The following is a 15,507-nucleotide window of genomic DNA, read 5'->3' on the forward strand; positions in this document are numbered from 1 at the left end:
TTGTATTGGCCTTCAACAGTGCCAGGCAGGGTTCTAGCAACAGCCTGGTTTCCTGGTGACTTTCTTCGTTTTGCGATAGTGGTTTGCTCTTTTTGTTCATCAGCCATATTTTCGAGATCCGTATGGCATATAACACCCAGTAACTTGAGTTTCAGTTATCGCTTCTCGGCCTTTTGGCTAAGATCAAAGTGTAGTATCTGTTCTTATCAGCTTAATATCTGATACGGGTTCAAATGAACCCCAGAATATTAAACTGATTTTTGGAATTCGGTGGGATGTCAATGCTTGCATTGATCCTGCCACGGGTTGACCCGGTATTGCAGTACCTCCGGGCTCGGCTCACCCCTTAAAAGGGATGTTTTACTGAATTAAATAAATTTATAAGTGCTCTTCTCTATTAATCTCGCATCATTATGAGGTGGAAAAACTGACATAAATACGATATCTACATATTTTCTTATCCTCAACATATCACTATTCCATCGAAAGTCATATGGCTGCTGGAGATGTATCTTTCGACAGCTTTCACTAAGTATGGAACATGGTTAAATAATTGCAGCCCAACAAGTTATGTCCCTCAAAGGGAACGAGTTTTATTTAGAGCTATCCATTCAAATTGGTTCTAGTTTAATTGATTGTTCGGCAATCTGACATGCAGACATGTCTCTCATGAATATTGTTGTTTAGATCAGTTGAGCAGTATAGACGAAAAAACAGTGCAATTCGACGTCTCCATTTGGGAGGAAGAAGTTTTCCCAAATGAGAGCATTTTTCTTCTAACCCAGAAATGGCTGTAAGTTTTCGATTTTCTAAATAAGAGCTTTATAGGATCAACTATGCTCAATCCCATCTTTCAGTTTTATGCGTAATTCCATGTGCGATAGTTCTTTGTTGAGCTCTATGATTTAGTGTACTTCGTCGTTATTGTTTGTCTACCAAAAAACTATGAGTAATCGCCAAGTATTGACAAAAATCATACTTACCTGGCTCAGAGGCAACCATGATCACCAAGGTGGTTCCTCCAGGGTGAGGCCTTTCCATTGCACTAAGGATGGGCTGACCCTTGCGATTAATCCAAATGTGATTAACTCGGGAGTACAATTTTTGGTAGTGGGGGACTGCGTTCGCGCCGTCCCCTGAGCAGCAGAATCTATAATACTAACTGAACCAGACTTGGACGAATACTTTTCACTTGGTAAATCAGTCACCGTGTGATCAAAACCATTGCATTAAAGGCGTTATTCTTCACTTAAATATGCAAACTATTAAACGAAACGCAAAGATTGCATTTGTCAAGCCCGATAAGAAAGTCACTTATGATGCTTAAACGTAAAAATGGCGGATACTTTGTGATAATTGATGTACGCCAACAACGATTCAGACATATGCGTTGTAAATTTTACATTCAATACTGTCAACGGCCATACCACGTAGAACTCACCCGGTCTCGTCAGCTCCCGGAAGTTAAGCTACGTCGGGTCCCGTTAGTACTTGGATGGGTGACCGCTTGGGAATACGGGATGCTGTTGGCATTTTCTTTTTTCAATTTATTCAGATTTTAACATGACCAACACAATATATTTATGATCCTTAATGTGATTGTGTGGAAACGTTTACGTGTGTGGAAACGTTGTAATTTGGCCGTGATCGTCTAGTGGTTAGGACCCTACGTTGTGGGGTCTGATAGCGTAAAACCGTAGTAACCCAGGTTCGAATCCTGGTCACGGCATTTCAAAGCTAGTGGAAAAGCACAATGAGATAGCAACTGAGTAATTTTCGTTCAGTTGTTGTAGGTTTTTACTGATTTTATGGTTAAGTAAACGGGAATGGGTTCAGCAAATTTGACCTGTAAACTGAAACAATTCCTGTGCGTTCACTTGAGCTGGCGAAAAGCATTGTAATTTGCATGAATTTTACTACTCAACGGTGTTGTATGGCAACATGTGAAATATTCGTAAAATGAACTATATTCTTTATAGGTATGTGAGTGTAAAACTGAAAGCAGCAAAATGATTAGTTTAATCGAGAAGCAGTACCTTGCCTGATGTTGTTGGTGTCAACGTCCGTGCGGAATCGACAAGAAAAAGGTTCAAGTAGTAGGGCTCTCTCATGTGAAATTTAGCTTTGCGCAGTGGCAATATCATAACCAATGAGGGTCTCCCGAGGTGTGATTATTGCTAGTTGAAAACTTTAACCAATACCCCGCCACGATGAAGTGAAACATTCTTTGTTGTCGGCAATTTTTGACAGCTCCAGCAGGAGCAGATTCTCTTAAAGAACGTTAACACTGTGTTCAGTTATTGTTTACTGTTGTCTGCTTGATTACCCTTTAGTAAGCGATTGGTTAATCAATCCCACATATATCAAAGGTTGGGAAACCTGAATTTCTGTCTATAGAATCGTGTTTGTTCAACTTAGCGGATGGATCCCCCCCACCCCTATACAACAAAGAAAAAAAACTAAAGGACTTGCAGAATAAATAGGTTTCGTCACCTTTCCCAATTCAGCTTACCCACCCCGTTTGCCTTAGACTTCGTTTATGTTTCACTCAGCTTAAGTTAACTCAGTTGAAAATCAAAAGAGGAAACTATTTTTACATGAGCTTTATACAGCATGAAGGTTTTTAGTGACTGTTTCAAATCTAACAGAAAATAGTCGTCGCATTACGGTTGAATATGTCTGTTTATTGCCGTGACTTTACCAAAGTGGTATGAAGTTGGGAAATGAAGAAAGACCAACTGATTTCAGTTGTTAATCACTCTGGTTTCTAATCAATACCCGGATAAATCTTTCGCCTTTTACTAAAGATTTCCGTGGTTAGGAGCACTGATGAGTCTATATGACTTATTTTTCGAACGCCTGGTCCTTAGACTGGGCACCTCAAATATAAATAAATAAATTCTCGTTATTAAGTCAGTAAAGTAGTGAAAGCAGAATATTTCCAATGTAATTGGAGAATAAAAGAATATTAAGATTCCTCCATTTCATGTTTATCAACAAAAGGTAAATTACACCGCCATCTTAGCGATCCGTTGAAGTTGGTTGAAAACGCGGCCGAGGGCGCGAAGCGCCCGATGGCCGCAAACTTTAGATGCAGTTCAACATATAAGTATTCAGGTCCCTCCATTTCATGCTTTTCCAAATCATTAAAATTGTATGCAAACACCACCGTTCCATACGCACAAGTTGAAAACGCGGCCGAGGGCGCGAAGCGCCCGATGGCCGCATAGAAACTTCAATTGAAATTGAACGTTTAGGTATTCAGATTATTATTCAGTATTAGCTTTGGGCTGTGACAGTAACAGTGAATCGTTATTGAGCTTAACGGAGCGGGTTGATATTCAGATGCAATCATGCCAATCACTTGAGCTTTCACTCTTTTACCCAATTGCAATATTTTAGATTTAGAGATTTAGGGTGGAGCTTATTGTTGTGGCAGTATTTCACTTTTGAAGCAGAAACCAACCCATTGAAACCCATTCTTTCCTTAATAGAAATAAAAAGAAAGAGGTTTGACTGTTTTGTCGAGGCTAATTCATGTCGTACATTCACGGGCGCGATCCTACTACTGCTCGACACGGGAACTTTTGGCTGCTTAGTTTCCTTCCTGGCCCGTTTTGCTCCTCCTTAGCTAACCTGCACCCATTAAATTCCTTCAATGGGTCCATGTTGATGCCCAACTTAGTGCGGACGCCTGATCAACATGCACGGTCACGAAGTAGGAATCCTCGTCTCAAGTCATCCACACTATCAAGCCTCCCAGAAGCAGGATTACAGATGCGTGCCACACATCCAGCTGAAGTATTAATGTCTGACGATCGATTGTATTTCTTGGATGAAGCGCGATATAAGAAATTGGCGAGTGACCCTCAACAAACTGCTTTTAATTTCCGCCGTGCTCTAAATACCGTCGTTGTTTCGCCATTTCAGCTGTTTGTATTGAATGAACACAACGCGCCGTGTCGTTGTGTAGCGCTTTTCCACATAATTCACTTCTAGGACGAACTCGTTAACGATAAAAACCACGTAATTTTACGAATAGAATCATTAATGCTGTTTCATTTTGCATAATCGATTTATTCTCTTGCAAATTTATTTCATCTTTAAGATCATACTTCACAGGATCATTTCTGTAGTATATCTTGACTTGTTTCCCACCAGAAACATTTCTCCAATCAACCCGCGATGACGAGTAATGACGCTGGCTTCTGAGAGTGAAACAGGTTGCGATCGTAGCCACTTGCGTGGTATCTGCTCGTAGCCATTGAGGACCGTTTCCGGTGTTCCCTTGTGGCACACTGGAAGGAAACCGGCGTTTTCAGAGCGGTAATTTAGCAAAGCATAGAAAAATGAACTTACTGATTCCTCTGATATCCGTAAAACGTTAAATCCAATTGCCTCGCTTCTTTAGCGTTTCGTGTTATCGATATCAAAATAGCTAACGTTTCCATGTGTAGATTTCATTGATCGAATCCTGTGCCCTTTAATAAGAATTTCGCACATTGGCAGGCGTAGTATTTCAAACATGTGACGTTCACTAATGTCTTCACGTAACATTTCTTCCTGTTGTTCGTTGTTGTCTCTGCGTAACATTAACTTGGTTGCTGCAAAAACAGCTGCGTTACGTATTCCAAGGATTCTATCCAGCATGTTTTCTGATGCGTGTGCAGAGTGTGCAGAGTTTGCTACTAGGTGGAGTTGATTGACTCAAACGGATAGTGCACTGCAATCACCAGCTTCACATATAATATAATATTGGAACCGTTTAGCCTAATAACCTATTTGTATCAAAAGAGAAGATAAAAACTAATGAGTTGTATTGGCCTTCAACAGTGCCAGGCAGGGTTCTAGCAACAGCCTGGTTTCCTGGTGACTTTCTTCGTTTTGCGATAGTGGTTTGCTCTTTTTGTTCATCAGCCATATTTTCGAGATCCGTATGGCATATAACACCCAGTAACTTGAGTTTCAGTTATCGCTTCTCGGCCTTTTGGCTAAGATCAAAGTGTAGTATCTGTTCTTATCAGCTTAATATCTGATACGGGTTCAAATGAACCCCAGAATATTAAACTGATTTTTGGAATTCGGTGGGATGTCAATGCTTGCATTGATCCTGCCACGGGTTGACCCGGTATTGCAGTACCTCCGGGCTCGGCTCACCCCTTAAAAGGGATGTTTTACTGAATTAAATAAATTTATAAGTGCTCTTCTCTATTAATCTCGCATCATTATGAGGTGGAAAAACTGACATAAATACGATATCTACATATTTTCTTATCCTCAACATATCACTATTCCATCGAAAGTCATATGGCTGCTGGAGATGTATCTTTCGACAGCTTTCACTAAGTATGGAACATGGTTAAATAATTGCAGCCCAACAAGTTATGTCCCTCAAAGGGAACGAGTTTTATTTAGAGCTATCCATTCAAATTGGTTCTAGTTTAATTGATTGTTCGGCAATCTGACATGCAGACATGTCTCTCATGAATATTGTTGTTTAGATCAGTTGAGCAGTATAGACGAAAAAACAGTGCAATTCGACGTCTCCATTTGGGAGGAAGAAGTTTTCCCAAATGAGAGCATTTTTCTTCTAACCCAGAAATGGCTGTAAGTTTTCGATTTTCTAAATAAGAGCTTTATAGGATCAACTATGCTCAATCCCATCTTTCAGTTTTATGCGTAATTCCATGTGCGATAGTTCTTTGTTGAGCTCTATGATTTAGTGTACTTCGTCGTTATTGTTTGTCTACCAAAAAACTATGAGTAATCGCCAAGTATTGACAAAAATCATACTTACCTGGCTCAGAGGCAACCATGATCACCAAGGTGGTTCCTCCAGGGTGAGGCCTTTCCATTGCACTAAGGATGGGCTGACCCTTGCGATTAATCCAAATGTGATTAACTCGGGAGTACAATTTTTGGTAGTGGGGGACTGCGTTCGCGCCGTCCCCTGAGCAGCAGAATCTATAATACTAACTGAACCAGACTTGGACGAATACTTTTCACTTGGTAAATCAGTCACCGTGTGATCAAAACCATTGCATTAAAGGCGTTATTCTTCACTTAAATATGCAAACTATTAAACGAAACGCAAAGATTGCATTTGTCAAGCCCGATAAGAAAGTCACTTATGATGCTTAAACGTAAAAATGGCGGATACTTTGTGATAATTGATGTACGCCAACAACGATTCAGACATATGCGTTGTAAATTTTACATTCAATACTGTCAACGGCCATACCACGTAGAACTCACCCGGTCTCGTCAGCTCCCGGAAGTTAAGCTACGTCGGGTCCCGTTAGTACTTGGATGGGTGACCGCTTGGGAATACGGGATGCTGTTGGCATTTTCTTTTTTCAATTTATTCAGATTTTAACATGACCAACACAATATATTTATGATCCTTAATGTGATTGTGTGGAAACGTTTACGTGTGTGGAAACGTTGTAATTTGGCCGTGATCGTCTAGTGGTTAGGACCCTACGTTGTGGGGTCTGATAGCGTAAAACCGTAGTAACCCAGGTTCGAATCCTGGTCACGGCATTTCAAAGCTAGTGGAAAAGCACAATGAGATAGCAACTGAGTAATTTTCGTTCAGTTGTTGTAGGTTTTTACTGATTTTATGGTTAAGTAAACGGGAATGGGTTCAGCAAATTTGACCTGTAAACTGAAACAATTCCTGTGCGTTCACTTGAGCTGGCGAAAAGCATTGTAATTTGCATGAATTTTACTACTCAACGGTGTTGTATGGCAACATGTGAAATATTCGTAAAATGAACTATATTCTTTATAGGTATGTGAGTGTAAAACTGAAAGCAGCAAAATGATTAGTTTAATCGAGAAGCAGTACCTTGCCTGATGTTGTTGGTGTCAACGTCCGTGCGGAATCGACAAGAAAAAGGTTCAAGTAGTAGGGCTCTCTCATGTGAAATTTAGCTTTGCGCAGTGGCAATATCATAACCAATGAGGGTCTCCCGAGGTGTGATTATTGCTAGTTGAAAACTTTAACCAATACCCCGCCACGATGAAGTGAAACATTCTTTGTTGTCGGCAATTTTTGACAGCTCCAGCAGGAGCAGATTCTCTTAAAGAACGTTAACACTGTGTTCAGTTATTGTTTACTGTTGTCTGCTTGATTACCCTTTAGTAAGCGATTGGTTAATCAATCCCACATATATCAAAGGTTGGGAAACCTGAATTTCTGTCTATAGAATCGTGTTTGTTCAACTTAGCGGATGGATCCCCCCACCCCTATACAACAAAGAAAAAAAACTAAAGGACTTGCAGAATAAATAGGTTTCGTCACCTTTCCCAATTCAGCTTACCCACCCCGTTTGCCTTAGACTTCGTTTATGTTTCACTCAGCTTAAGTTAACTCAGTTGAAAATCAAAAGAGGAAACTATTTTTACATGAGCTTTATACAGCATGAAGGTTTTTAGTGACTGTTTCAAATCTAACAGAAAATAGTCGTCGCATTACGGTTGAATATGTCTGTTTATTGCCGTGACTTTACCAAAGTGGTATGAAGTTGGGAAATGAAGAAAGACCAACTGATTTCAGTTGTTAATCACTCTGGTTTCTAATCAATACCCGGATAAATCTTTCGCCTTTTACTAAAGATTTCCGTGGTTAGGAGCACTGATGAGTCTATATGACTTATTTTTCGAACGCCTGGTCCTTAGACTGGGCACCTCAAATATAAATAAATAAATTCTCGTTATTAAGTCAGTAAAGTAGTGAAAGCAGAATATTTCCAATGTAATTGGAGAATAAAAGAATATTAAGATTCCTCCATTTCATGTTTATCAACAAAAGGTAAATTACACCGCCATCTTAGCGATCCGTTGAAGTTGGTTGAAAACGCGGCCGAGGGCGCGAAGCGCCCGATGGCCGCAAACTTTAGATGCAGTTCAACATATAAGTATTCAGGTCCCTCCATTTCATGCTTTTCCAAATCATTAAAATTGTATGCAAACACCACCGTTCCATACGCACAAGTTGAAAACGCGGCCGAGGGCGCGAAGCGCCCGAGGCCGCATAGAAACTTCAATTGAAATTGAACGTTTAGGTATTCAGATTATTATTCAGTATTAGCTTTGGGCTGTGACAGTAACAGTGAATCGTTATTGAGCTTAACGGAGCGGGTTGATATTCAGATGCAATCATGCCAATCACTTGAGCTTTCACTCTTTTACCCAATTGCAATATTTTAGATTTAGAGATTTAGGGTGGAGCTTATTGTTGTGGCAGTATTTCACTTTTGAAGCAGAAACCAACCCATTGAAACCCATTCTTTCCTTAATAGAAATAAAAAGAAAGAGGTTTGACTGTTTTGTCGAGGCTAATTCATGTCGCGTACATTCACGGGCGCGATCCTACTACTGCTCGACACGGGAACTTTTGGCTGCTTAGTTTCCTTCCTGGCCCGTTTTGCTCCTCCTTAGCTAACCTGCACCCATTAAATTCCTTCAATGGGTCCATGTTGATGCCCAACTTAGTGCGGACGCCTGATCAACATGCACGGTCACGAAGTAGGAATCCTCGTCTCAAGTCATCCACACTATCAAGCCTCCCAGAAGCAGGATTACAGATGCGTGCCACACATCCAGCTGAAGTATTAATGTCTGACGATCGATTGTATTTCTTGGATGAAGCGCGATATAAGAAATTGGCGAGTGACCCTCAACAAACTGCTTTTAATTTCCGCCGTGCTCTAAATACCGTCGTTGTTTCGCCATTTCAGCTGTTTGTATTGAATGAACACAACGCGCCGTGTCGTTGTGTAGCGCTTTTCCACATAATTCACTTCTAGGACGAACTCGTTAACGATAAAAACCACGTAATTTTACGAATAGAATCATTAATGCTGTTTCATTTTGCATAATCGATTTATTCTCTTGCAAATTTATTTCATACTTTAAGATCATACTTCACAGGATCATTTCTGTAGTATATCTTGACTTGTTTCCCACCAGAAACATTTCTCCAATCAACCCGCGATGACGAGTAATGACGCTGGCTTCTGAGAGTGAAACAGGTTGCGATCGTAGCCACTTGCGTGGTATCTGCTCGTAGCCATTGAGGACCGTTTCCGGTGTTCCCTTGTGGCACACTGGAAGGAAACCGGCGTTTTCAGAGCGGTAATTTAGCAAAGCATAGAAAAATGAACTTACTGATTCCTCTGATATCCGTAAAACGTTAAATCCAATTGCCTCGCTTCTTTAGCGTTTCGTGTTATCGATATCAAAATAGCTAACGTTTCCATGTGTAGATTTCATTGATCGAATCCTGTGCCCTTTAATAAGAATTTCGCACATTGGCAGGCGTAGTATTTCAAACATGTGACGTTCACTAATGTCTTCACGTAACATTTCTTCCTGTTGTTCGTTGTTGTCTCTGCGTAACATTAACTTGGTTGCTGCAAAAACAGCTGCGTTACGTATTCCAAGGATTCTATCCAGCATGTTTTCTGATGCGTTGTGCAGAGTGTGCAGAGTTTGCTACTAGGTGGAGTTGATTGACTCAAACGGATAGTGCACTGCAATCACCAGCTTCACATATAATATAATATTGGAACCGTTTAGCCTAATAACCTATTTGTATCAAAAGAGAAGATAAAAACTAATGAGTTGTATTGGCCTTCAACAGTGCCAGGCAGGGTTCTAGCAACAGCCTGGTTTCCTGGTGACTTTCTTCGTTTTGCGATAGTGGTTTGCTCTTTTTGTTCATCAGCCATATTTTCGAGATCCGTATGGCATATAACACCCAGTAACTTGAGTTTCAGTTATCGCTTCTCGGCCTTTTGGCTAAGATCAAAGTGTAGTATCTGTTCTTATCAGCTTAATATTTAAAAAGGGTTTGAAAAAACCCCGGAAAAAAAAAAAAAAAATTTTTTTAAAAAAAAATTTTTTTTTTTTTCCTGAAATCTGTTCGGGCAATCTTGGCTCACTTCCTCACTAACATTTCCTCGTCTCTCAATCCTTGACAGCTGGGTAATCGCTTACGTCGGCAGCTGGCGAGAAGGTGTTTTTGGCGTAAACTACGCGGCGTTAATTGTGACGTCGGTCTTCCGGTATTCAATCCGGCCGTCAATTCCCATCTCGTTTTTCATATTCCCCACACGTGCGTCACGGTTAGGCCCACATACTAACAAGTTCACAAATTGGCTGTATTATTAAACTGTAAAATCTTTTGCTAGTAATTGTAAACATAGATTCATATCTTGAAATTGTTTTTTTTTTTTAACTTTGAACATTTTTAAATTTAAAATCATTTTAGCTGTCTAAATTGCCCTTTCCTTAAATTAGGCTAAACTCACACCCACCTTTACCACTGACCTTCAGTAACCTACCCCAAAAACAAGATATTTGACTGTCTGACTTTACCTTAACCTTCAGAAAACCAGACACTTGACTGTCTGGCCTAACCTTTATTTTTTCCCGCTATTCCCTTGCTAAAATCTGTTAAGAAATCAACAATGTTACGCTCATGATGACGGAGTCGATAACCGAGTTGTTTTTCTATAACTGCGTAGATGGGATCCTTAAGCTTCCCTTCCCCGTCCCTTCTACTCTAAAGTGCTCTCTTTGTCCAAGTGGTAGATATGGTTCTAAGACTCATGTTAAAAATGCAGTAGATCATTTAAAATTAAAACATGGCTTGATCGTTGTTACAAAATATTATTGCCAATTGTGCAATCAAATTTCTGAAGAACGTATCAGAGCCAAAAGACACCATGCTGTGTGCGACGAAGCACCTAGTGATGACAGCACTGGCCATGAAAGCATTCCCATACAGCAATCAGAAATTGCAGGAGAGGATCTCATCCTTCCCTATCCTTGTGGAAACTGCAGATGTCCACTGTGCCGTTGGTATACAACGGCACAAGGCACAGTTGCAGCGCAGTCTATTGAACACCATATAGCGCGCGAACACGGTTTGTCCACTAAAAGGAAATGGAAATGCAGAGCGTGCAACGTCATACTAGAAGGGCATGCCATGAGAGAGCACTATAAAGTACATAGAATCCCACAACAAACCACGCCTAATTCATCAATATCCTCTACCAACCCTTTGCTCTCAACAAACTTACTCCACATTCACCCACCCTCTCTCTTGCATCCATAAGAAATTCCTTAATCTCCAGTAGTTCCACCCCGTCAACTACACAAAGTTCTATTGCTTCCCACCAGATATCACCACCAATCATCCTTAACCTAGAGCCTAATCTCCAGTCCCCTTCACCATTGCGTATTCCAACACCTAATCCGAGCCAAACACCCCTTAGTTCTCCGGCTTCCACTTCTAGTTCGAGTCGAAACACTTCCTTTTCCTCCCCCTTATCATCTCCTAGCCAACTTGTGAACTCAGTATCTACCGTCGACGTAGCGGGAACAGAAGACGAGTTTAGGGGGTTGTGGGCTTCAAGGATAGAATTGTGCACCTCCCTGCAGGGTCTTGATTCCCTCCTCCGTGAATGCACAGTTGAGTGGCTTAGGCTTTCAACGAAACCGGAAGACACAATCTCCGCACCAAGAAGACAAACAACACCAACAGAGAGGACAAGAAGCCATCGCAACCAAAATCGACAACAACAAAAAATAAGGCGTTCAGGAAGAAAGGCAGCAGAGGAAAAAGGCAAACTTCAACGCCTCTACTCACTCTATCCTCGCAGAGCCGTAAGGAAAATATTAGAAGAGGAATCCATTGGCTACACGGGAACCAAGGATTTGGCTGCTGCTTTCCTCGAATCAACCTACTCCCAAACACCACCATCAACTAACCAGGTTGACTGCGCGAGAGCCCATTTCGACAGATGTGAATGGAAGAACCCAACATCTGAAGAGCTCAGAATTCTTTCCTCACCTCCAAGTCCAGAAGAAATCAAGCATAGACTCGGTAAAGCTTGCAACACCGCGCCTGGACGAGACGGCTTGGAATATCGGCACCTTCGTGCACTGGACACAAGCGGTCATCTCCTAGCTTCCATCTACCGCGCGGTATGGACTTATGGGATTCCAGCTTGCTGGAAGACCTCGAGGACCGTTCCGATATACAAGAAAGGTGACTCCTCAGATTATGGGAACTTTCGGCCAATATCCCTTCTTCCGACAATGTACAAGATCTTCTCAGGAATTTTGTCCTCAAGAATAATGTCAACTGCGACGAAGCTAGGATGGATTTCGTCAGAGCAAAAAGGGTTTCTACCAGGTGTTCGAGGCATCCAGGAACACACACATCTCCTTCACACTGTTATCGAACAGGCGAAACAGTCCAAGAGGGAGATGGTGATTGCCTGGTTGGACCTCTCCAATGCTTTTGGATCCATTCCTCACCCAATTTTAAATTGTCTATTTCAGAGTCTACCAATACCAGCTGAGCTTCGTCGCATCCTAAGCGATATCTACTCAAACAACATCATGGAGTTTGCTGTTGGGCAAGATTCCGTGCAGATTCATCCAACGGCTGGTGTTCGACAAGGCGACCCATTAAGCAGCGTGGTATTCAACCTGGCAGCTGAACCCATCATACGGACGGCAAAATCAAATAACCCCGGATTCTCAGCGTTTCAAGCTAGGGTCTCAACTACAGCATATGCGGACGATATTGCCATTGTAGGATCGTCAATCCGAGAAACGCAAAGAACTCTCAATGCCGTAGAGGACACGGCAACCTCGCTAGGCTTGAAGTTCAATCCAGGTAAGTGCACGTCCTTAACACTTATTAACGGAAAATCTGTTACAGACAACTCGCTGAAAATCGGAGACGCCGAAATCAGACCCCTGGCAGAAGACGATCAAGAGGACTACCTAGGAACACCTCTAGGAGCTCGCCTGACCTTTCGTCCAACCACCTCTTTAGCTCAAAACTTAATTAAAGTAGCAGATTCTGGTTTAGCTCCCTGGCAGAAGTTAGAAGTATACAGGAGTTGTCTTCTACCATCGCTGTCTCATCATCTGGCGTCAGGAAGGGTGGAAAAGGGTGCTCTCTACGACCTGGATGTCGCATGCAGAGATTTTCTACGCAGAGTTGCCAACGTCCCTATCTCGTCTAACACAGCTTTCTTCTACGCAGACAGAAGAGTTGGGGGGCTTGGAATGCTTCCTTTGACCGAGGAGGCTGATATCTGGACCATAGCTAGAGCGATGCAACTCCTAGACAGCGAGGACAAGTCCGTTAGCGAAGTGGCTATGGCGCAACTGGAGGAGACAATACGACTAGGATACGGAAAGAGAGAAGTACCATTCCCCATACCAATTAATGAATACTTGGCAGGGTCAATGGACAAAGGACTTGGTGCCATAAGACATGGAGGAGCATCCATGAACCTCTGGACGCGTTCGAGGAGGGCAGCTGGCCACTTGAAGAGGATCAAGATTGATGTATCCGGCGAACAGTACTCCAAAATCATCGCCGATGACATCTCTTGCATTTCCCTGAAAGCAGTCAGAGGACTCCGAACCGCCCTGAGAGGAAGATGGACGTCAAGGCTACTGTCAGAGCAACAAGGGAAGGTTGCAACGGGGCTTGCACTCGACATGGCGAAGGACACAGCAGCACTCATCTCCTGCAGAACACCTCTAACATTTCAAGAATGGCACTACCTCCACCAAGCCAGACTTGGAAGACTTCCAGTTAGAGGGTGTCCAGGATCTAAGTCCACAAACAAGACATGTCGTCTTGGTTGTGGCAAATTGGAAACAACAGACCATGTCGTCTGCTGTTGCCAAGTCAATTCAGCTCTATCCATTAATAGACATAATTCTATCTTAGATCTAATGGTGACAGAAGCGGAGGCGCTCGGCCACTCCGTTTCCGTCAATCGGGCAATTGACTCCACCGGAATGCGACCTGACATCGTCGTAACATCGACGAACCCAGCTATCATTATTGACGTGACGGTGCCACTCAGCAGTGCAGAAGGGTTAGAGAGGGCAAGGAATAAGAAGATAGAGAAGTACAAAGACCTTGGATCTGTACTTCCTCTAGTCGTTGGTTCTCTCGGGTCCTGGCTTCCGAGCAACGACGCCATATCTCTAGCCCTCAGCATTCCTGGAAGACGATGGAACAACCTGAAGAGGAAGATGAAACTCTTGGCCATACAAGGAACGACCAGAATAATAGCAAAGCACTTGGCCTATCAAACAGAAGGAAGCGATCCACCGCCCGAAGAAGATGAAGAAACAGAAGACAACAGTCTTCTGCAACATTCTCTTTAAGGGTTTTTTAACGTAGCGTTGACACGTCGTCTCGCGAACTTTTTCCCTTTACATATTAATGTAAAAACATAATTGTATACAGCTTTATTCCCAGTCCATTGGAAAATACAAAGCATAAAATCTGTTCTTATCAGCTTAATATCTGATACGGGTTCAAATGAACCCCAGAATATTAAACTGATTTTTGGAATTCGGTGGGAAATCAATGCTTGCATTGATCCTGCCACGGGTTGACCCGGTATTGCAGTACCTCCGGGCTCGGCTCACCCCTTAAAAGGGATGTTTTTCTGAATTAAATCAATTTCTGAGTGCTCTTCTTTATGTTTCTCGCATCATTATGAGGTGGAAAAAATGACATATACACTATATCAACATACTTTCTTATCCTCAACCTATCACTATTCCATCGGAAGTCATTTGGCTGCTGAAAATGTATCTTTCGACAGCTTTCACTAGGTATGGAACATGGTTAAATAATTGCAGCCCAACAAGTTGTGTCCCTCAAAGGGAACGAGTTTTTTTTTAGAGCTAACCATTCAAATGGGTTCGAGTTTAATTGAGTGAACGGCAATCTGAAATGCAGACATGTCTCTTATGAATATTGTTTTTTAGATCAGTTGAGCAGTAGCCAGCAGCCATCGCTTCTCGGCCTTTTGGCTAAGATCAAAGTGTAGTATCTGTTCTTATCAGCTTAATATCTGATACGGGTTCGATAGGACCCCGGGTATCATAGACTGATAGATTTTTCGACCAAGTGATGCTGCTGATTGCCTGAAATCTGTTCGGGCAATCTTGGCTCACTTCCTCACTAACATTTCCTCGTCTCTCAATCCTTGACAGCTGGGTAATCGCTTACGTCGGCAGCTGGCGAGAAGGTGTTTTTGGCGTAAACTACGCGGCGTTAATTGTGACGTCGGTCTTCCGGTATTCAATCCGGCCGTCAATTCCCATCTCGTTTTTCATATTCCCCACACGTGCGTCACGGTTAGGCCCACATACTAACAAGTTCACAAATTGGCTGTATTTTAAACTGTAAAATCTTTTGCTAGTAATTGTAAACATAGATTCATATCTTGAAATTGTTTTTTTTTAAATTTTGAACATTTTTAAATTTAAAATCATTTTAGCTGTCTAAATTGCCCTTTCCTTAAATTAGGCTAAACTCACACCCACCTTTACCACTGACCTTCAGTAACCTACCCCAAAAACAAGATATTTGACTGTCTGACTTTACCTTAACCTTCAGAAAACCAGACACTTGACTGTCTGGCCTAACCTTTATCCCTC

General features: G+C 42.0%; 1 protein-coding gene, 16 non-coding genes and 1 pseudogene across 17 annotated transcripts; all 18 read left to right on the forward strand.

Moving 5' to 3' along the window:
• The first annotated feature begins 157 nt into the window (after positions 1–157).
• Positions 158–348, forward strand: LOC123472745. Its single transcript, XR_006647225.1, has one exon. It is a non-coding gene; the product is annotated as a U2 spliceosomal RNA (small nuclear RNA).
• A 627-nt stretch (positions 349–975) lies between these two features.
• LOC123472691 lies at positions 976–1,139 on the forward strand. The gene has a single exon (XR_006647172.1). It is a non-coding gene; the product is annotated as a U1 spliceosomal RNA (small nuclear RNA).
• Positions 1,140–1,413: 274 nt separating this feature from the next.
• LOC123472749 lies at positions 1,414–1,532 on the forward strand. The gene has a single exon (XR_006647229.1). It is a non-coding gene; the product is annotated as a 5S ribosomal RNA (ribosomal RNA).
• A 108-nt stretch (positions 1,533–1,640) lies between these two features.
• Positions 1,641–1,729, forward strand: Trnah-gug. Its single transcript is given in 2 exon segments — positions 1,641–1,677; positions 1,695–1,729. It is a non-coding gene; the product is annotated as a tRNA-His (tRNA).
• Positions 1,730–2,120: 391 nt separating this feature from the next.
• Positions 2,121–2,262, forward strand: LOC123472883. The gene has a single exon (XR_006647346.1). It is a non-coding gene; the product is annotated as a U4 spliceosomal RNA (small nuclear RNA).
• Positions 2,263–2,755: 493 nt separating this feature from the next.
• LOC123472953 lies at positions 2,756–2,877 on the forward strand. Its single transcript, XR_006647414.1, has one exon. It is a non-coding gene; the product is annotated as a U5 spliceosomal RNA (small nuclear RNA).
• A 1,228-nt stretch (positions 2,878–4,105) lies between these two features.
• Positions 4,106–4,328, forward strand: LOC123472827. The gene has a single exon (XR_006647291.1). It is a non-coding gene; the product is annotated as a small nucleolar RNA U3 (small nucleolar RNA).
• A 643-nt stretch (positions 4,329–4,971) lies between these two features.
• Positions 4,972–5,162, forward strand: LOC123472746. Its single transcript, XR_006647226.1, has one exon. It is a non-coding gene; the product is annotated as a U2 spliceosomal RNA (small nuclear RNA).
• A 627-nt stretch (positions 5,163–5,789) lies between these two features.
• LOC123472692 lies at positions 5,790–5,953 on the forward strand. Its single transcript, XR_006647173.1, has one exon. It is a non-coding gene; the product is annotated as a U1 spliceosomal RNA (small nuclear RNA).
• Positions 5,954–6,227: 274 nt separating this feature from the next.
• Positions 6,228–6,346, forward strand: LOC123472760. The gene has a single exon (XR_006647240.1). It is a non-coding gene; the product is annotated as a 5S ribosomal RNA (ribosomal RNA).
• Positions 6,347–6,454: 108 nt separating this feature from the next.
• Trnah-gug lies at positions 6,455–6,543 on the forward strand. Its single transcript is given in 2 exon segments — positions 6,455–6,491; positions 6,509–6,543. It is a non-coding gene; the product is annotated as a tRNA-His (tRNA).
• A 391-nt stretch (positions 6,544–6,934) lies between these two features.
• LOC123472884 lies at positions 6,935–7,076 on the forward strand. The gene has a single exon (XR_006647347.1). It is a non-coding gene; the product is annotated as a U4 spliceosomal RNA (small nuclear RNA).
• A 492-nt stretch (positions 7,077–7,568) lies between these two features.
• LOC123472954 lies at positions 7,569–7,690 on the forward strand. Its single transcript, XR_006647415.1, has one exon. It is a non-coding gene; the product is annotated as a U5 spliceosomal RNA (small nuclear RNA).
• A 1,230-nt stretch (positions 7,691–8,920) lies between these two features.
• On the forward strand, positions 8,921–9,143 carry LOC123472828. The gene has a single exon (XR_006647292.1). It is a non-coding gene; the product is annotated as a small nucleolar RNA U3 (small nucleolar RNA).
• A 644-nt stretch (positions 9,144–9,787) lies between these two features.
• Positions 9,788–9,975, forward strand: LOC123472800. Its single transcript, XR_006647272.1, has one exon. It is a non-coding gene; the product is annotated as a U2 spliceosomal RNA (small nuclear RNA).
• Positions 9,976–11,073: 1,098 nt separating this feature from the next.
• Positions 11,074–14,487, forward strand: LOC116934795 (retrovirus-related Pol polyprotein from type-2 retrotransposable element R2DM; the record flags this gene model as incomplete). Its single annotated transcript, XM_032942245.2, has 1 exon — positions 11,074–14,487. A coding segment is annotated over one exon (3,147 nt), but the record flags the coding sequence as incomplete, so codon positions are not given.
• On the forward strand, positions 14,299–14,492 carry LOC123472776. Its single transcript, XR_006647256.1, has one exon. It is a non-coding gene; the product is annotated as a U2 spliceosomal RNA (small nuclear RNA).
• A 365-nt stretch (positions 14,493–14,857) lies between these two features.
• Positions 14,858–15,037, forward strand: LOC123472794 (annotated as a pseudogene).
• The last annotated feature ends 470 nt before the right edge of the window (positions 15,038–15,507 follow it).

Source organism: Daphnia magna, linkage group LG5, assembly GCF_020631705.1.
Source record: "Daphnia magna isolate NIES linkage group LG5, ASM2063170v1.1, whole genome shotgun sequence".
NCBI classification, from domain to species: Eukaryota; Metazoa; Arthropoda; class Branchiopoda; order Diplostraca; family Daphniidae; genus Daphnia; species Daphnia magna.